The sequence below is a fragment of the Mesoplodon densirostris genome, chromosome 4, assembly GCF_025265405.1.
Source record: "Mesoplodon densirostris isolate mMesDen1 chromosome 4, mMesDen1 primary haplotype, whole genome shotgun sequence".
In the NCBI taxonomy this organism is placed as follows: Eukaryota; Metazoa; Chordata; class Mammalia; order Artiodactyla; family Ziphiidae; genus Mesoplodon; species Mesoplodon densirostris.
Window position 1 is genome coordinate 122,214,592 of NC_082664.1, and position 21,562 is coordinate 122,236,153.

At 35.5% G+C, this 21,562-nt stretch overlaps 1 protein-coding gene across 7 annotated transcripts in view; it reads left to right on the plus strand.

Moving 5' to 3' along the window:
- MYO9A (myosin IXA) overlaps positions 1-21,562 on the plus strand; it is a 295,878-nt gene that overhangs the window by 238,786 nt on the left and 35,530 nt on the right. For all 7 annotated transcript variants that reach the window (XM_060097070.1, XM_060097072.1, XM_060097075.1 and 4 more), the window contains 4 exons: positions 7,120-7,167; positions 11,656-11,767; positions 13,698-13,759; positions 21,163-21,355. In XM_060097070.1, the coding sequence (XP_059953053.1) occupies positions 7,120-7,167; positions 11,656-11,767; positions 13,698-13,759; positions 21,163-21,355 (415 nt within the window). The remainder of the gene's footprint in view (positions 1-7,119; positions 7,168-11,655; positions 11,768-13,697; positions 13,760-21,162; positions 21,356-21,562) is intronic.

Below are 21,562 nucleotides of genomic sequence, written 5' to 3' on the forward strand. Positions count from 1 at the left end.
GCCTGTGCTCTGCAGCGGGAGAGGCCACAGCAGTGAGAGACCCGCGTACCGCAAAAAAAAAAAAAAAAAAAAAAAAAAAAATCATGAGAGAAAAAAAAAAAAAAAGACGTGATTCGTTGTATCATCTAGTGGCCTTTATGTAAGGACCCACGAATTATATTTCTCCTTGAATTAGGTTTTAGGAAAATGTATGTTTCTGAAAATCTATATAATAGTAATAATAAACTTTATTTATTGAGTACCAGGAATTATACTAGGTGTTTGATATTTTATTTACTTCTTGCTTCAGCCCTATTAAATAATTATTATGAAATTCTTATTACAGAAGAGATAGTAGGCTTAGAGAAGGTTGTCAGTGTGTTTCCTTTTAGTACCCTAGCTGAAATAATTAGGTATCTGATTATTAGGTAGCAGGAATACTATTAATCCTTCTTATTGTCTCCCATTTTATTTTCAGTTATTCTGATTTATGTATATTTAGATTTATAAAACATTTGAAATCATTTTGAAGTAATCAGATATAAATAAATCCTTGAAAATTCTTCTATTCTACATCTAAATTGGGGTCTTATGTTATGCAGAAGAAGATTCTTACTAGGCTTATACTGCTTTCTTTTGTAATTTTAAAAGATTAGGTTGAGATTGTTCTCTACTATGGCTAACAGGAAACGTCATATGTAAAAGAACTTTTCCATGTCCCAGATGATACCTTTTTTTAAAATATTTATTTATTTATTTATTTATTTATTTTTGGCTGCACTGGGTCTTCATTGCTGCGTGCGGGCTTTTCTCTAGTTGCGGCGAGCTGGGGCTACTCTTTGTTGTGGTACATGGGCTTCTCATTGCACTGGCTTCTCTTCTTGCAGAGCACAGGCCCTAGGCACGCGGGCTTCAGTAGTTGTGGCTTGAAGGCTCTAGAGCACAGGCTCAGGAGTTGTGGCGCACAAGCTTAGATGCTCCACGGCATATGGGTATCTTCCCAGAGCAGGGCTCGAACCCATGTCCCCTGTGTTGGCAGGTGGATTCTTAACCACGGCGCCACCAGGAAAGTCCTCCAGATGATGCCTTTTGTTTTTTAATTTAATTTTATTTTATTTTTATACAGCAGGTTCTTATTAGTTACCCATTTTATACATATTAGTGTATATATGTCAATCCCAATCTCCCAATTCATCCCACTACCAGCCCCGCCGCCACTTTCCTCCCTTGGTGTCCATACGTTTGTTCTCTACATCTGTATCTCAATTTCTGCCCTGCAAATGGTTCATCTGTACCATTTTTCTAGGTTCCACATATATGCGTTAATATACACTACTTGTTTTTCTCTTTCTGACTTACTTCACTCTGTATGACAGTCTCTAGATCCATCCACGTCCCTACAAATGACCCAATTTCGTTCCATTTTATGGCTGAGTAATATTCCATAGTATATATGTACCACATCTTCTTTATCCATTCGTCTATTGATGGACATTTAGGTTGCTTCCATGACCTGGCTATTGTAAATAGTGCTGCAGTGAACATTGGGGTGTCTTTTTGAATTATGGTTTTCTCTGGGTATATGCCCAGTAGTGGGATTGCTGGATCATCTGGTAATTCTATTTCTAGCTTTTTAAGGAACCTCCATACTGTTCTCATTAGTGGCTATATCAATTTACATTCCCACCAGCAGTGCAAGAGGGTTCCCTTTTCTTCACACCCTCTCCAGCATTTGTTGTTTGTAGATTTTCTGATGATGTCCATTCTAACTGGTGTGAGGTGATACCTCATTGTAGTTTTGATTTGCACTTCTCTAATAATTAGTGATGTTGAGCAGCTTTTCATATGCTTCTTGGCCATCTGTATGTCTTCTTTGGATAAGCGTCTATTTAGGTTTTCTGCCCATTTTTGGATTGGGTTGTTTGTTTCTTTAATTTTGAGCTGCATGAGTTGTTTATGTATTTTAGAGATTAATCCTTTGTCTGTTGATTTGTTTGCGAATATTTTCTCCCATTCTGAGGGTTCTCTTTTCGTCTTGTTTATGGTTTCCTTTGCTGTGCAAAAGCTTTGAAGTTTCATTAGGCCCCAATTGTTTATTTTTGTTTTTATTTCCATTTCTCTAGGAGGTGGATCAAAAAAGATCTTGCTGTGATTTATGTCAAAGAGTGTCCTTCCTATGTTTTCCTCTAAGAGTTTTATAGTGTCCAGTCTTACATTTAGGTCTCTAATCCATTTTAGGTTTATTTTTGTGTATGGTGTTAGGGAGTATTCTACTTTCATTCTTTTACATGTAGCTGTCCAGTTTTCCCAGCACCACTTATTGAAGAGACTGTCTTTTCTCCATTATATATCCTTGCCTTCTTTGTCATAGATTAGTTGACCATAGGTGCATGGGTTTATCTCTGGGCTTTCTATCTTGTTCCATTGATCTTGTTTCTGTTTTTGTGCCAGTACCATATTGTCTTGATTATTGTAGCTTTGTAGTATAGTCTGAAGTAAGGGAGTCTGATTCCTCCAGCTCCGTTTTTTTCCCTCAAGTTTGCTTTGGCTGTTCGGGGTCTGTTGTGTCTCCATACACATTTAAAAATTTTTATGTTCTAGTTCTGTAAAAAAGAATGCCGTTGGTAATTTGATACAGATTGCATTGAGTCTGTAGATTGCTTTGGGTCGAATAGTCATTTTCACAATATTGATTCTTGCAATCCACGATCATGGTATATCTCTCCTGTTTGTGTCATCTTTGATTACTTACATCAGTGTCTTATAGTTTTCTGAGTACAGGTGTTTTACCTCCTTAGGTTTATTCCTAGGTATTTTTTGTTGTTGTTGTTGAAGTGGTGAATGGGATTGTTTCCTTAATTTCTCTTTCTGATCTTTTGTTGTTAGTGTATAGGAATGCAATAGATTTCTGTGCATTAATTTTGTATCCTGCAACTTTACCAAATTCATTGCTTAGCTGTACTAGTTTTCTGGTGGCATCTTTAGGATTCTCTATGTATAGTATCATGTCATCTGCAAACAGTGACAGGTTTACTTAATCTTTTCCAATTTGAATTCCTTTTATTTCTTTTTCTTCTCTGATTGCCATGGCTACGATTTCCAAAACTGTTGGATAATAGTGGCGAGAATGGACATCCTTGTCTTGTTCCTGATCTTAGAGGAAATGGTTTCAGTTTTTCACCATTGAGAATGATATTTGCTATGGGTTTGTCATATATGGCCTTTATTATCTTGAGGTAGGTTCCCTCTATGCCCACTTTCTGGAGAGTTTTTATCATAAATGGGTGTTGAATTTTGTTGAAAGCTTTTTCTGCATCTATTGAGATGATCATATGGTTTTTATCCTTCAATTTGTTAATATGGTGTATCACTTTGAATTGTATATATTGAAGAATCCTTGCATCCCTGGGATAAATCCCACTTGATCATGGTGTATGATTCTTTTAATGTGTTGTTGAATTCTGATTGCTAGTATTTTGTTGAGGATTTTTGCATCTATAATCATCAGTGATATTGGTCTGTAATTTTCTTTTTTTGTAGTATCTTTGTCTGGCTTTGGTATCAGGGTGATGGTGACCTCATAGAATGACTTTGGGAATGTTACTTCCTCTGCAGTTTTTTGGAAGGGTTTGAGAAGGATGGGTGTTAGCTCTTCTCTAAATGTTTGATATAATTCACCTGTGAAGCCATCTGGTCCTGGACTTTTGTTTGTTGGAAGATTTTTAATCACAGTTTCAATTTCCTTACTTGTGATTGGTCTGTTCATATTTTCTATTTCTTCCTGGTTCAGTCTTGGAAGGTTATACCTTTCTAAGAATTTGTCCATTTCTTCCAGGTTGTCCATTTTATTGGCATAGAGTTGCTTGTAGTAGTCTCTTAGGATGCTTTGTACTTCTGCAGTTCGGTTGTAACTTCTCCTTTTTCATTTCTAATTTTATTGATTTGTGTCCTCTCCCTCTTTTTCTTGATGAGTCTGGCTAATGGTTTATCAATTTTGTTTATCTTCTCAAGGAACCAGCTTTTGGTTTTACTGATCTTTGCTATTGTTTTCTTTGTTTCTATTTCATTTATTTCTGCTCTGATCTTTATGATTTCTTTCCTTCTGCTAACTTTGGGTTTTGTTTGTTCTTCTTTCTCAGTTCCTTTAGGTGTAAGGTTAGATTGCTTATTGAGATTTTTCTTGTTTCTTGAGCTAGGATTGTATTGCTATAAACTTCCCTCTTAGAACTGCTTTTGCTGCATCCCTAGCTTTTGAATCGTCGTTTTTTCATTGTAATTTGTTTCTAGGTATTTTTTTATTTCCTCTTTGATTTCTTCAGAGATCTCTTGGTTATTTAGTAACGTGTTGTTTAGCCTCCATGTGTTTGTGTTTTTTATGTTTTTTTCCCTGTAATTGATTTCTAATCTCATAGTGTTGTGGTCAGAAAAGATACTTGATATGATTTCACTTTTCTTAAATTTACTGAGGCTTGATTTGTGACCCAAGATGTGATGTATCCTGGAGCATGTTCCATGTGCACTTGAGAAGAAAATGTAATCTGCTGTTTTTGGATAAAATGTCCTATAAATATCAATTAAATCTATCTGGTCTATTGTGTCATGTAAAGCTTATGTTTCCATATTAATTTTCTGTTTGGATGATGTGTCCATTGGTATAAGTGAGGTGTTAAAAGTCTCCCACTATTATTGTGTTACTGTCGATTTCCTCTTTTATAGCTGTTAGCATTTGCCTTATGTATTGAGGTACTCCTATGTTGGGTGCATATATATTTATAATTTTTATATCTTCTTCTTGGATTGGTCTCTTGATCATTATGTAGTGTCCTTCCCTGTCTCTTGTAACATTCTTTATTTTAAAGTGTATTTTATCTGATATGACTATTGCTACTCCAGCTTTCTTTTGAGTTCCTTTTGCATGTAACATCTTTTCCATCCCCTCACTTTCAGTCTGTATGTGTCCCTAGGTCTGAAGTGGGTCTCTTGTAGACAGCATATATATGGGTCCTGTTTTTGTATCCATTCAGCAGGCCTGTGTCTTTTGGTTAGAGCATTTAATCCATTCACGTTTAAGGTAATTATCGATATGTATGTTCCTGTGACCATTTTCTTAATTGTTATGGGTTTGTTTTTGTAGGTTCTTTTCTTCTCTTATGTTTCCCACTTAGAGAAGTTGTTTATCACTTGTTGTAGAGCTGATTTGGTGGTGCTGAATTCTCTTAACTTATGCTTGTCTGTAAAGCTTTTGATTTCTCCATCGAATCTCTATGAGATCCTTGCTGGGTAGAATAATCTTGGTTGTATGTACTTCCCTTTCATCACTTTAAGTATATCATGCCACTCCCTTCTGGCTTGTAGAGCTTCTGCTGAGAAATGAGCTGTTAACCTTATGGGAGTTCCCTTGTATGTTATTTTTCGTTTTTCCCTTGTTGCTTTCAGTAATTTTTCTTTGTCTTTATTTTTGTAAAATTGATTGCTATGTGTCTCCGAGTGTTCCTTCTTGGGTTTATCCTGTATGGGACTCTGCGCTTCCTAGACTTGGGTGGCTATTTCCTTTCCCATGTTAGGGAAGTTTTCGACTATAATCTCTTCAAATATTTTCTCTGTTCCTTTCTCTCTCTCTTCTCCTTCTGGGACCCCTATAATGCGAATGTTGTTGTTTAATGTCCCAGAGGTCTCTTAGGCTGTCTTCATTTCTTATTTCTTTATTCTGTTCCGCAGCAGTGAATTCCACCATTCTGCCTTCCAGGTCACTTATCTGTTCTTCTGCCTCAGTTATTCTGCTATTGATTCCTTCTAGTGTAGTTTTCATTTCAGTTATTGTATTGTTCATCCCTGTTTGTTTGTTCTTTAATTCTTCTAGGTCTTTGTTAAACATTTCTTGCATCTTCTCGATCTTTGCGTCCATTATTTTTCCGAGGTCCTGGATCATCTTCACTATCATTATTCTGAATTCTTTTTCTGGAAGGTTGCTTATCTCCACTTCATTTAGTTGTTTTTCTGGAGTTTTATCTTGTCCCTTCCTCTGGTACATAGCCCTCTGCCTTTTCATTTGTCTGTCTTTCTGTGAATGTGACTTTTGTGCCACAGACTGCAGGGTTCTAGTTCTTCTTGCTTCGGCTGTCTGCCCTCTGGTGGATGAGGCTATCTAAGAGGCTTGATGGGAGGGACTGGTGGTGGGTAGAGCTGACTGTTGCTCTGGTGGGCAGAGCTCAGCAAAACTTTAATCTACTTGATTGTTGATGGGTGGGGCTCCAACACTAGCAGGTAGGTCTGGTTCAGCGTCCCCTGGGGTCACTGCTTCTTCCCCTGGGTCTCGACACGCACACTACTTTGTGTGTGCCCTCCGAGAGTGGAGTCTCTGTTTCCCCCAGTCCTGTCAAAGTCCTGCAGTCAGTTCCCACTAGGCTTCAAAGTCTGATTCTCTAGGAATTCCTCCTCCCGTTGCTGGACCTCCAGGTTGGGAAGCCTGACGTGGGGCTCAGAACCTTCACTCCAGTGGGTGGACTTCTGTGGTATAAGTGTTCTCCAGTTTGTGAGTCATCCACCCAGCAGCTATGGGATTTGATTTTATTGTGATTGCACCCCTCCTACCGTCTCATTGTGGCTTCTCCTTTGTCTTTGGATGTGGGGTATCTTTTTTGGTGAGTTCCAGTGTCTTCCTGTCGATGATTGTCCAGCAGTTAGTTGTTATTCTGGTGCTCTCACAAGAGGAGTGAGTGCGTGTCCTACTCTGCCATCTTGAACCAATCTCCAATACCTTTTTATATTTAGCTCTAGGATGGAGAGTTTTCTAGAGCCAAAATATACAAAGTGCAATCTTTAAAATTAATAATCAGGTAATTAATGTTTAAAATAAAATAATCATTTAAATTAATAATGGTGTGGCTTCTGAGCAGAACTGAGGTTTAAAAAGATAATTTCTAAAGTATCCTTCCATTCTGTTGCTTTTATGAGCACTGTGTTTTACTAAACATAAATTTTTTTTCTCACATATGCTTACTAGCACTGCACGTTTCCTCTTGAAGAATAAAGAGCTGCTTATTTTATTACCTGTTGAGCAAAAATCTCAGCATTTGCAAAGAAGTAAGAAATAATGTTAGTCTTTGTTATATCACATTTTCTGTATTTCTCTCCAACCAGGTGCCAAAAACAGAGAGAAAGAAAAGAAGGAAAAAAGAAACTGATTTAGTAAGTTGTAATCTATATTTTTATGTTACTAAAAAGTAATTTTTTAGACCACCAGTCTGAGCTGTATCATACAGTATTTCTGTGGAAATATTTAAAGAATAAGTTTATCAGATGCCTAGGGGGTAATCATTTACGTCTTTACAAAAATTTAGAATGACAAATGTGTCTTGAATTCTTTGGCTTGACTTGTTATTAATGATGGCTTCGTAAAATGGTAGAAAACTGAAATGTTTACTCATGAAAAGTACAAATATGATCCCTTTTCAGAAGTAGGGGTAGGGAAGGAGATTTTTAAGGCGCTGTCCCTCCCTTCTGAAGAATATGAGGACTATTTAGGATTTTACAAACGTAAGTCCTAATTCAAGAGACATTCCCAAAGGCATTTGAGCATATTTTACCATTGTTCATGTTTTTATCTTTTGTATTGTATGTCTCTATTGCATACTTTACCATAATCTCTGTAATTACAAGGATGAGTTAAGCCCTAGAGGAGCTCATAATCTGCTAGTGAAGGCAGGCATTTAAAAAATTACTTTTAGATGTGATAAGTATTATAGTAGAACTAGTACAAAGTGCTGTGGAAATACAGAAAGAGAGAATGAAGGAATACTTTACAGAAGAAAAGATGTTTTTGTTACTTCTTATCAAGTGAGTAGTAGTTTAGACAGGCAGTATCTAGCCAGAGGGAAAGAGTATGTCCAGAGACACATGAGTGAAAAACCTGGCATGTTGAGCCAGTAGCTTTAATAGGCTCAAGTATTGCATGTTTATGTGGGGGTGGCTGGAGAAGTAGGTAGAACTCTGGCCAGCACTCTACCTCCAAAATGCATCTAATATCTGACCATTTCACGCCACCTCCACTGTTGTTACAGTGGTCCAGTAATACTATGTGTTGTCTCATAATTGATCTGCCTTCTTATATTCTTCTCCCCTTACAGTTTTCTACATAATAGCCATAATGAACATTTAAAAACAAAAATCAGGTCATGTTCCTCCTCTACTCAGAACTCTCTAGTGACTTCCAGTGTTACTCAGAGTAAAATTCAGAGTTCTTACCATGCCTACAAGACTCGACATGATCTTGATCTTGACATCTCTAAGCTTCATTTCTTCCCACTCTCCCCCTGTTCCCTCTGCTTCAGTTGCATTTGCTGCCACCACCTTCTCCTCTTTCTTCCCAAGTTCTTTCCCCTGCCCATCCTGTCTTCCTCCCTTTCCCCTGAAAATGTTAAGCTTTAGGGCCTACAGAACCTGGATTCACCCTTGCCAATGGTAAATACTAATCCTAGGATATTTATTGTTAACCTTATTAATAAATCAGGATTATAAATCATCCCCTATCACTTGTAAACCAAATTCTAAGGTTTTTTAGATCATTGCTTGTCACTTTTCCACTGTGTGTGTTAGAAGCGTGATCTGACTCTATTTTAGCATGATCTTACCTGTTAAAGAGTTTCTTCCTTTTCATGGAAAGAAACGGAATCCTGAAAGTAGGATATTTAAGCCCTTAGCCTGGCTTACTTTTGTTCACCAATGGAGAAACTGTAGACAGCGTAATCTTTGAGTCTCAATGTCCTCATGTATATAATAGGAGTATATATTATATAAAATAAGAGTAAAATAGGATTACATAAAACAGGTGTAATGTCACCCACCACTGAGGATTTTTGAGATTGTGTATGAAGTAACGTGTAGGGAAGGTGGAGGAGTAACAGGAAGGCACCTGTTATTTAACAGGTAGTGTTTAGGCCTTTTATACATTTTAAGCCTTATAAGAATAGTCTTTTTCATATTGATGAGGGAAAGAACAATACCTCAAGATAAAAATGAGTAAAGCATATGACATTAAAAAAAAAAGAAAATTCATTAATTCAACTGCTATTATATTTCAGGGCCTGTGATAAGTGCAGGTCATACAAAGAAATGTTAAGAAATATATGAATAAATGTTTATACTTAAGAGTATTCAAATTAAAATGAAACAACAGTGATTTTCTACTTTGTCCATCTATGAGCAAAGCTAAATTAGTTACCTAGTTTGGAAAGATAAATAAATATATAGATTTTTTTCAATACTGCAAATGGGGTTATTTGCATAACCTTCTTGGAGAAGGTACTTTAATAATGGTGTATTAAAAGCCTTAAAAATATTAAAAACAAAACCAAAAAACCTTTGATGCAGCAATTCCACATACAAGAATTTATCCAGTGGATATATCAATTTGTTCACACTGACATGTACAGGCTTTTTATTGAAGAGGAATTTGTAATAAATAAACGTTTTGAAAACAACCTAAATCAGTAAGGAAATGGTTAAATAAATTAGATACATCTATATAATATAATACTGATTGGCACTAAAGTAAGAGAAACCATTCTCCAAGATGTTTTATTAATTAAAAAGAGCAAAGAGCCAAACACTATATAGAAAGCTACTATTCGTATATTTTTAAAAAACCAAAATACATTTATAACTGTACACACACACACACAAAATACCTGAAAGTATACACAGGAAACTGGTATCAGTGATTATTTCTATAAGAGGAACTAAACAGTTGGAATTCAGAGGTGAAAGAAAGGTTTTCATTGTATTCTATTTTGTACCTTTTGATCCATTTAGAATAAAGTAATTTTTTAATGAAACTAACTTAATATTAAGAGTTGCAGTAGAGGAAAACAATGTGCATGTGTGTGATTTACAGTTTCATTAAATAGAAGGATATCTGTGTGATAAAATGTCAATATCTGGAAATATTTGAGACATCACAGAGCCAAGGTCATATTATAAAGCTGTGGGATGGATGAACTGTGAGTTAGATCTTTTTCATTTAGTTAGTTGGTTATTTGATTAATTAAGACAAAAATGACTACTAATACTCCCCTACATGTATGTATGTATGTGTAAATGTGTGTATATATGTATTTATTTATTTAAAAAAATTGAGATATAATTGACATATAACATTATACTACTTTTAGGTATACAGCATAATGATTCAGTATTTGAACTATACCATATAGTTACCAAAATGGTAACAGTACCATTTTACAATCCCACCTGAAATACCTGAGGTTCCAGTCTCTCCACATCCTCACCAATAGTTAGTTTTGTCTGATAGTTATAGCTGTTCTAGAGGATATGAAGTGGTTTCCCATCATGGTTCTGATTTGCATTTCTCTGATAACTAATGATTTGAGCATCTTTTCATGTGCCTCTTGGCCATTTATACTTCTTTGATGAGCTGTCTATTCAATATTTTGCCCATTTAAAAAATTGAGTTGTCTTCTTATTAATACAGTTCTTCCTATATTCTAGGTAGTAGTCCTTTATCAGATATACGATTCGCAAATATTTTCTCTGAGTCTGTGGTTTATCTTTTTATTTTCTTAATGGTGCTTTGAAGTAAAAGTTGTAAATTTTAGTGAAGCCCAGAACAATGGATTTTAACGTTACAGAATATGAAGAGTTGATTGGTGTGGTTTTAGATTCCATATTTCAATTAACCTTTATGTTACCATTTGCAGAGTTTTAATATTGTGTCATTTTCTGAAAGGACAATTAAATTATTTTTCCATTTTCGAATTTCATATCTGTATGAAGCTGAATTTTCTTCATATTTTTCAAACTTAATTGCATACTGCCACCAGATTGCATACAGAAGTGGATATGAGAATCCAGTTGTCTTTTATTAAGCCAGACATCAAAGAGGTTTACAAAAATGTAAAACAGTACCTCTCTTGTCAGTACTTTTTTTGTGTGTTTTATTTATTTATTTATTTATTTTTTGCGGTACGCGGGCCTCTCACTGTTGTGGCCTCTCCTGTTGCGGAGCACAGGCTCTGGACGCACAGGCTCAGCAGCCATGGCTCACGGGCCCAGCCGCTCTGTGGCATATGGGATCCTCCCAGACCGGGGCATGAACCCGCGTCCCCTGCATCGGCAGGCAGACTCTCAACCACTGCACCACCAGGGAAGCCCTGTGTGTTTTAAAGATACAGTTGTTTTTCATTAAAATGTTACTTATCATTAAACATATTCCATGTTAACATAACTTTAAGTGAATTGGATAGTTACATTTTTTTAGTTTTAATTTCTAACTCATAACTCATATGAACAGAAGTATCTTGAGATCATCAGTAATTTTCAGAAGTGCGAAAGATTCTTGAGGTTAAAAATAAAAATTTGAGAACCGCTGCTTTTAATTTAACATGCTGATTCAGAGTTGCATAAGACAGCTCTTATATCTTTATAGCATTGTTTTCTGATTTTCATATAAGTTAGTTTTTTCTCTACTAGATTGTTCACTTTTTGAAAGCAAGGATCATATATTTTACCTTTATTTTATTTCTCAGATCATAATTGTCCTCCTGGAAATAAGTACCCAATGAAGACAACAGGGAATTGAAGGATTTCCCATTGCCCAACATGTTAGGGCAGCATTTACTGTGTTGGCTTTAACATAGATAGCTATATTTTTTCCTTCAGGTAGAAGAGCACAATGGTCACATCTTTAAAGCCACCCAGTATAGCATCCCTACATACTGTGAGTACTGTTCTTCTTTGATATGGATAATGGACCGAGCCTCTGTTTGCAAATGTAAGTATGAGAGTTCTTTGAGGAATTTTTTTAACCACTTGTTATTTCTGTTTCCATGAGTTTTCTTATATCTTCTTTAACATTAAGGAATAATTCACACTCCCTAATTCTTTAACTTCATCTCTCATTATAGTTCCCTTTACCTGCTCTTTGTTGGCAAATAAGATATTTTGGTGTTCTTTGGTCACTGTACTTGCAGCTCACTCCATCTGAAATGCTCTTCTCTCAGATGTTAGTATGACTTACTACTTCAGTTGATTCATGTCTCCACCCTCCTATCTAAAATGCCACCCTGTCCCCCAATTCTCTATCCCTTTACTCAGCTTTTCTAGTCTTTATAGTAGTTATCACCACCCAAGATGATGTTAAGTCTTCATTTATTTTCTTGTTTGTCTGTCCCACTAGAATGTGTTCTCTGTAAGGTCAGGAAACTTATCTGTCTCTTCTTTATACCTAGAAGTATACAGAACAGTTCTGGCACATTATAAGTTTTAGTAAATATTTATTGGGTAGATGGACCTATAGATGGTTGGATGAATTAATGAACAAATTCTTAGATTATAACCAGAAAGGTACTTTTTTCTACTATAATCCTTTATCAGAACCTTTAAACCCTAGAATGTGAGTGGAGATTTTTTGTGGGTCAGCTTGGTTCTGGCTTACAGAGGGTCTTTAGCTTCTACTCCTGTCATTCCATACATCTATTCTGGTGCTTTTAATAATTTTGTGAGGCTTTGTTTACTAGTGGGCCAGAACTGAATGAAAGAAATATTAGGAAGGGTTGGGTCCAGTATGACAAGGATGGAAATCATGTTCACCATAGTGAAATCAGCATTTGGATATTGCTGGATATGTTCACTTGTTCTATGGTTCAAAAGTAGTTTTCTTTTTGCTTTATTATCAGTAGTCTAAAAAAATTGCAGTGAAAGTGAAATTGGGAGTAGTTTGCCATGTACTTGACTGTTTAATGTTAGTCTGATTCCTGTAGGTTTGGTATGATTTTCTCTGTGATCTGAAACTGAAAATATAAAGAATCTGCTTTTTTTTTTTAATGACTTGGGTGGGTTTGGTTTGATTTCTTAACAGCATTAACTAACTTTTTTTGTGCTTATACTGGTGATTTCACCAGTACAACGGTATGGTCTCCCCTCCTTGATCTTGGCTTTGAAAACCCCTCAAGTCATGTTTTAGAAGCTCAAGAAGGATATTCAGGTGTTGATGTGCAGGAGCCAGAGCTGGTGTACCAAAATGACGTAGGCCAAGTATTTTCTCAGTATCCTCCTCTCAGTGTGCCCTTCGCACCTACTGCTGCCTAGCCATCCTGTCATCTCCTGCTCCGAGAAATTATTTCTGCTCTGAACTTTTTCTTTATCTCATTTTCCCAATCACTACTGATATTCTTTATGTTCTGGTTCCTCAGAGCTCTATTCTGGACCTTCTAGGATAGTAAATAAGGCCTTTCTTATATCTTAGTATGCTACCAAATTTGTTTTTATTTTAGTAAAGGTCTTTAACAGTAATGCTTTTCTAACCCATTGGAATAATTCTTAATAGGTACTTCTTTCATTTTAGCAGATCGTAGAACAAATTTAAGAGGGGAACATGAGCACTAGTTTGTGAATCAGACCACAGAGATATATATTCTGCTGGAATATTGTGGGGAGGAGGGGTGGGCAATCTTGAAAGAATAAAAAGCTTTTTCATAGTGGTTAGAAATTTTAGGTTATGTTTTTCAACTTCATTTTTCTGAATTGAATGAATTAAGACAATTTTTCATTCTAATACCATACAAAGTATATGTATGTGATACTATAGCAGTCTCAGATTTAAAGGAAAAAATTTATGCTCAAAATAAAGCAGTAAACTTATTAAGTTCTTGTCACTCATGAACAGACTTCTGAAAATGCTACATTCTTAACCTATTTTTCAGTATGCAAGTATGCTTGTCATAAGAGGTGCTGTCTGAAAACCACAGCCAAGTGCTCTAAAAAGGTAAGAAGCTATCATCTATGAGTAATAAATAACAGGTCTGTTGGTTTTTCGTGCCTTGTAGAAAGAAATCAAGGCCTCTTTGATGATTTTATAGAGTAGCAGTTTTCAAACTTTTTGGCCACAAATCACAGTAAGAAATACGTTTTATATCATAATCCAGCATACACATATAGAGGGATGTGTATATATAACTGAATTGATTTTCCTGGAACTATATTTACCTTTACTACATGGGAACTACTAAACTGATTTCACAGCTGACAACTTATTAAAACACTTCTTTTAAAGGTTTCCTACTTCTTTAAACACTCATAAGTGTTTCTAGAAATTGTCTTGAAAGTGGTAGGCTGCAATTAAAGATTTTAACATGAATGGTAAAATTCACCAGCATAGTTGGTGTTTTTACATATTTCTACTTGGATACACAGATCTAAAAGATACTGAACATGTACTCTGCTACCTTTATGCTTCAATGAAGCAACAATTTTGGAAATATTTCAGGCTTTTATTGGTGTATAATCACATTTTCTTATTTATTAGTCACATATAATTTTAACAATACTATGCAAATCTGAACTATAATAAAATGTGTGTGCATGTTTACAGCCCATGTATATAGTTTGCATCTGTTCCAAATTAGTAGACAAACATGGCAAAGTACAAAGAGAAATTTGACTCAGGGCTTAAAATACAATGAAGGTGGGGCATCCTCTTCCAGCTAAGACGAAGTAGCTTCTGGCAGACTAATATTCATGCTGAGAACAGCTGAAAAAAGTCTATTGCCTAGCATTAGAAAGCTGCCCAGGCAGATTGAATTTAGGGGCCTAGATCCTACAGAGAAGAGAATTACAGATTGGTGAATCTATATCTATCAGATGTTTCTCTCCTACTGGGAGTTTGTCAATTTTTGTTGTAGAGCAGGAAACCAAGATTCTGGGCAGAGGGCCACACTTAAGAGTCAGAGAAGCCAGCAATGCTCTTAGAAATCTGATAGAGTTATAGAGACAAAAGTTGGAGTTTGAGATTGCCAGAACTTGAGGGACCATGATCCAAACATATAGAGAAGTGAGCCTGCAACTCAGAGGTTTTTCCCTCAAGGCGTTTTCTGAATTCTTAAGCTGCACAGGGCAAGAGGCTAAGAAGCTAAACAGGAAAGCAGATTAGAGTATTTTGCAGTCTCACGGTGTCAAAGAGAGAAAAATCGGACTTGAATGACCCACCTTTGAAAAAGGACCCTAGTCAATACTCTGGACTCTTCAGTGAGACCTGTGAAGAGCTATACCCCAGGAAGGAGGATGAAGCATTGATAGCATTGATTAACTGAGTTTTATAAAAACTTCAAGGCAGTCCTTGATTGGATTAAGATGATCTCTTCCTTTTTCTAGCTACCCACCTACAGAGAATAGCATGAATTCTCTCTAAAGAGAGATAACATTGTTGAGAGCCTTTACAATTTGTTCATATATGAAATTAGACATTAAGAAATGAGACTAAGAAATAAACAGACAATATCTGTAGACTCATAGATGACCCATTACTGAATTCAGACATGTACTTAAAAATTTTTTAATTAATATGTTTAGATGCTGGATAAAAAGATTTAAAATGTCTTTTTATCACAAAATTGAAATATATATATAAAAAAGAGCCAAATGGAAATTATAAAAATAAAAAATGCAATTGAAATTGTAAACTCAAAAGATAGGTTTAACAGTGTATTGGCCATAGGAGAAGAGAAGATTGGTGAGCTGAAAAATAGATAAGTAGAGACATCCAAGCATGGAGCGTAAAAAGAATGGGGAAATACAGAAATAAACATAGAGACATATGGGAAAGGATGGAAGTTTCTTAAATGTGTGCAGTTGGAGTCCAGGAAGAAAAGAGAACAAGGGAGAAGCAGCATTTTAAGAGCTAATGGTCAACAAACACGTCAACCACTTTCAACCTAAAGTGGGATAAATACAAAGAAAATCGTACCAGATGAACAGTCCTCCAAATGGAAGAAAAGGAAAATTTCTTAAAAGCATTCAGAGGAGGGAAAAAAATAACCTCTGCTAAAGGAGCAGTGAAAAGACTGACAACTGACTTATCAATAGAAATGATGGAAGCCAAAAAGACAGTGGCTTGGCATATTTTAAGTGTTATAAGAAAATAAAGCTAACTCAGAATTCTGTACTTGGTGACAGTAGCCTTCCAAAGTGAAAATGACGTGAAAACACTCCAGACAAAAACTCAGAATTTGTCATCAGCAGACCTGCAATACAAGAAATACTAAAGATTCTCCAGGCAGAAGGAAATTGATCTCAGATGGAAACAGAAGTACAGGAAGGAGTGAAGAGCTATGGAAAGAGTAAATAACATGTGTAAATATAAATGAATGTTGACTAAAGACAATAATAATGTCTTGTGGCTTAAAATATAAAGAGAATTAAATTATGTGACAACAACACCACCAAGGTGGTTGGGAAAATGAAGTTAAACTATTCCAAGGTCCCTGGATTATCTGAGATGTGGTGGCGCAGTGGTTAAGAATCCACCTGCCAATGCAGGGGACACAGGTTCAAGCCCTGGTCCAGGAAGACCCCACATGCTGCGGAGCAGCTAAGCCTGTGTGCCACAACTACTGAGCCTGTGCTCTAGAGCCCACGAGCCACAACTACTGAGCCCACATGCCACAACTACTGAAGCCTGTGTGCCTAGAGCCCATGCTCCTCAACAAGAGAAGCCACTGCAATGAGAAGCCTGCGCACCGCAAGGAAAGAGTAGCCCCTGCTTGTTGCAACTAGAGAAAGCCCGCGCACAGCAACGAAGACCCAACGCAGCCAAAAATAAACATATTTGACTTAAATATGTTATAAGTATTTGTTGTAGTCTTTAAAGTAGCCACTAAAAGAATAGCAAATGAATATATAGCTAAAAAGCTAATAAAGGTGGGAAAATGGAAAAACACAAAATACTTGACTAATCTAAGAGAAGACGAGAAATGAGAGAAACAGAATCATAAATCAGTCAAAGAAAATAAATAGTGGATTGATAGATATAAGTCCAAATATATTGGTGATTACATTAAATGTTAATAGACCAAATACTTCCAATTAAAAGACTAGGATAGGGACTTCCCTGGTGGTCCAGTGGTAAAGAATCCGCCTTCCAATGCAGGGGACACGGGTTCGATCCCTGGTCAGGGAACTAAGTTCCCACATGCTGCGGGGCAGCTAAGCCCACACATCACAACTAGAGAGAGAAAACCCACACACCACAACTAGAGAGTAGCCCAAGCTCCGCAACGAAGAGACCGCATGCTGCAACGAAAGATCCCCCATGCCTCAATGACCCGATGCAGCCAAAAATATATATTAAAAACAAAAAAAGACTAGGATAGGGACTTCCCTGGATGTCCAGTGGGTAACACTCTGTGCTCCCAATGCAGGGGGACTGGGTTCGATCCCTGGTCAGGGAACTAGATCCCACATGCATGCTGCAACTAAGAAGTCCGCATGCCACAACTAAGAAGCCCGCATGCTGCAACTAAGAGTCCTCATGCCGCAACTAAGAAGTCCTCATGTCACAACTAAGAGTCCATATGCCACAACTAAGAAGTCCGCATGGCGCAACTAAAGATCCCGCATTCCACAACGAAGATCCCATGTGCTGCAACTAAGACCTGGGGCAGCCAGAATAAATAAATAAATTTTAAAAAAAGACTAGGATAAAACCAACTGAAAAATCTCAATGATATGCTATTTACAAGAAACATACTTAAATATGTTTTAAAAAATACAGAAGGTTGAAAGCAAAAGGATAGATAGATATAGCATGCAGAGACTAACCAATAGAAAAGTGGTGTAGCTGTAATAATATTAAAATGTACTTTAGGACAACAAACATAACTTCAGGTAAAGGTGTTTCATAATGATGAAATGGTCAAGCCATTAGGGAGCTATAAAAATTCTAACTTTAGAAGAGTCTATTATTATAGCTTCAATACCTGGAAGACAGAAATTCAGTAAGGATGCAACTGATTTAAAAAACACGCTTAAAAATCTTATCTACTTGATGTGTATTGAACCCTACATCTTACAACTGCCTGAATACACAGTCTTTTCAATTGCACATGGAACATTTGACAAAATTGATCATATGTTGGGCCATTAAGCAAGTCCCTACAAATTTCAGAGGATTGAATATTTTGAGAGTATATTCTTTGACCAGAATAAAATTAAGCTATAAATCAAAATAAAGATAACTAGACAATCCTCAAATGAAAATGGAAAAATATTTTGAAAGAAATGATGAGGAAAGTATGACACAACAAAAGTGTGGGTATAGCTAAATTTGTTATTAGAGGAATATTTATAGCTTTAAGTATATATTAATATACATTAATAATATATTAATGTACAATACATTATAATACACATTAGAAAGGATAAAAGAATAGAAATTATGTAAACTTCCATCTCTCGAAGCTAGGAAAAGAAAACCCAGCAAATTAAACCCAAAGGCAATAGAAAGAAGATAATAAAGAGAAATAAATGAAATGAAAAACATGTATACAAAAGATAAAAAGCTACAAAGCTAAATTTTAGTTCTTTGAAAAGACAATGCATAAACTCTTAGCAAGAGTGATCAATAAAGAGAATTTTAAAAAAACCAAATCATTCACACGAAGAAAAACATACACCGCAGATACTACAAACATTAAAAGGAAAATAAAAGGCCATTATGAACACCTTGATGCTAATAAATTTGACATTTTAGATTAATTGGGCAAATTCCCACAAAAACACAACTAAGTTAAACTAAGTCAAGGAAAACTAGAAAATCTAAAGAGTTATATCTATTAAAATAGAATCTGTAATTGAAAAAGCTTCTCACAAAGACATCTTCAGGCCCAGATGGTTTTGCCACTGAATATTTCCCAGTGTTTAAGGAAGAAACAACACCAGTCTTTTACAGACTCTGCCAGAGAATGGTAAAGAGTAAATACTTCAGTACTTTTTTTCCCAAATTGATGAATGAAGATAGTGAAACCTTGAAGTCAGTCATGAAAAGGATAAAGGAAAATTTCAGTTCAGGCTGTATCATAAGCTTAGATGTAAAAGCCTTAACCAAAATGTTAGTACATTGAATCTGTGCTAATGACAGATGAAAAAAAAAGACTTCATGATAAAGTTGGTTTTTAATCCATAAATGCAAAGTTGGTTTATGGAAAAAAATCCGTTTTTAAAAAAAAATCATTCAAAAATCAGTTGATGTAATTCACCACATTGAACTAATAAAGAAAAAAATATGGTCATCTCAATAAATACAAAAAAAGTTTTAGATAAATTTCAAAAACCACTCACTGTTCAAAGAAAAAAAAAATCAACCACAGAGTGGAAGAAGATATTTGCAGCTTGGATCTACAATATCTAAAAAGCATCTACAAGTCAGTAAGAAAGAGATGGTCAACTCTGTGGAAAAATGAGCACATAATTTAAGCAAGCACCTCACAAGAGAGGATTTCCAAATGACCAATAAACATGAAAAGGTGACCGGCTTCACTAATCATCAGGGAAATGCAAATTGCAATCATAGTGAGGTATATACCCACTAGAATAGCTAAAATGAAAAACATCTTAACAAGGATATAAAGCAATTGGAACTTTCATACATTACTGGTAGGAGTTTGAGTTAACCTAACAACTCTTGAAATTATTTGGCAGTACCTATCAAACCTGAACATAAGCATTTCTCATGACTTAGCAGTGCCACTCCAAGATATATACCCAACAGATATATATAGATATCTGTGCCAAAAGACAAAAGAACATTTATATCAGCACTATTTGAAATATCCCCAAACTGATAGAAACCTGAATGTCCATCAGCAGTAGAATGAATAAATAAATTGTGGTATATTTGTATAATGGAATACTGTATGGCAGTGAGATTAAACTGTTGGTACTCACAAACATAATGTTGAGTGAAAGAAGCCAGAAACAAGAATACATACTGTATTATTCAAAAATAAATAAAGTTCAAAAATAAATGAAACTCACCTCATGGAATGCATATTGTATGTTACCATTGATATGATGTTCAAAAGCAGTTAAGACTAATTTATAGTGATAGAAATACAGATACTGGTTATTTGTGAAAGGTGAAATGCATAGTAGTTGGGAGGCTCTTGAGAGGGAGATAACTGCTGGTTATATTCTATTTCTTGATTTGGGTTCTGGTAAGAAGTGTGCATTCACTTTGTCTAAGTCTGTCAAGCTGTACACTTAACAATTTATATACTTTTCTATATACGTGTCATACTTCAATAAAACTTTATTTAAAATATACAAGGAAATTACTTCGGACAGAAAATAACTAAAGACATCCTGCCACCCCTTCCCGCAGAAGAAAAAAAGAAAATAACTAAAAACATACATTGATTTTACAATAAGAACTCAGAGTTCACTTTTTCTCAGTTGAGTAAAATTAATTTTGCCCTTAATTTCAAGAAATAGAAATTTTTAGCATGTTTGCTTTAGATTAGTTGGTTTCAAATAAAACTATTTTGAAGTTTTTGTTTAATACCTTCAAGTATTTTATTTTTTTGCTTTCACAAGTCTTACTATTAACATTCCCAATGCCCTAGGGGTAGCCATAACATTTAAATAAATAGGTTATACGTGTGCATGTGTGTGTCATAGTAATAGGAAGAAGATTGGCTAAAGTTTATTTTGTTTTAATTATTGCAGCAAACATTATTTTATTTCTTTTAACAATTTATTAAGCATTTGCCATATACCAGATACTGTGCTTTGTATGTTCACCTGTAACTTAATTTTTACAATAACCCTCTGAGATAGAAAGGTGATATTCCTATTCCCAGCTATAATCTAGTTGCAAATATGAAATAACCTAATTCATATAGTGACAATATATGCCTCTGCCTTTAGCTATGACATCAGTAGTCAGTTAAACTTCCCTAAAGTTTACATAAACACCGAAGCATTCTTATGCTTCAGAAATTAGTGACAACTAATTCATTTTAAATCAACAGATTTTCAAATGGTACTTGGGGAATGTTTAACATACAAAGTCTATCCCCTTTCTCCTTTGCCCACATCCCATCTTTACATGAGGGGATTTTTTTAACAGAAAGGGAAACAGTAATCTGTTCCCACTGCCTCCATTCTGCCCCATTATTTGGCAGGGGTTGGGAGGATTCCTAGTGGAAGAGGATTGAAACTAACAGCTCATATATTTATACTCTCAGCATTTATCATAATTCCCTTTCCTCCCAACTTTCATAATTATGCTTGTGAAACTGGAGGAAAATAAAAAGTAGTTACTCTTAAAGAATTGGATAAACATATTTAACAATGTTTGAATGTATTTGGAAACAAAAATTATTTTCCATTTAGTATGATCCAGAGCTATCATCTCGACAGTTTGGGGTTGAATTATCCCGTTTGACCAGTGAAGACCGAACTGTTCCTTTGGTGGTGGAAAAACTCATAAACTACATTGAAATGCATGGATTATACACAGAAGGTATTTACCGAAAGTCTGGTTCAACTAATAAAATCAAGGAGCTTCGACAAGGTCTAGATACAGGTAAGATAGTGCCCTCTAAATCAAGACCAAATAATTTTATTTAAATAGGTCATCTTATGCTCTTAGTTTTCATTACATGTTGATCATTTTCTTGCAGCCAGAAGAGTGGTCTTTTCTGTGGTGCTTGTTTTATCATTTGTAGCTTTCAAAAGAGTCTTTGTTTTTATGTGGTCAATTCAGCAAACATACATTGCATATCATTTGTAC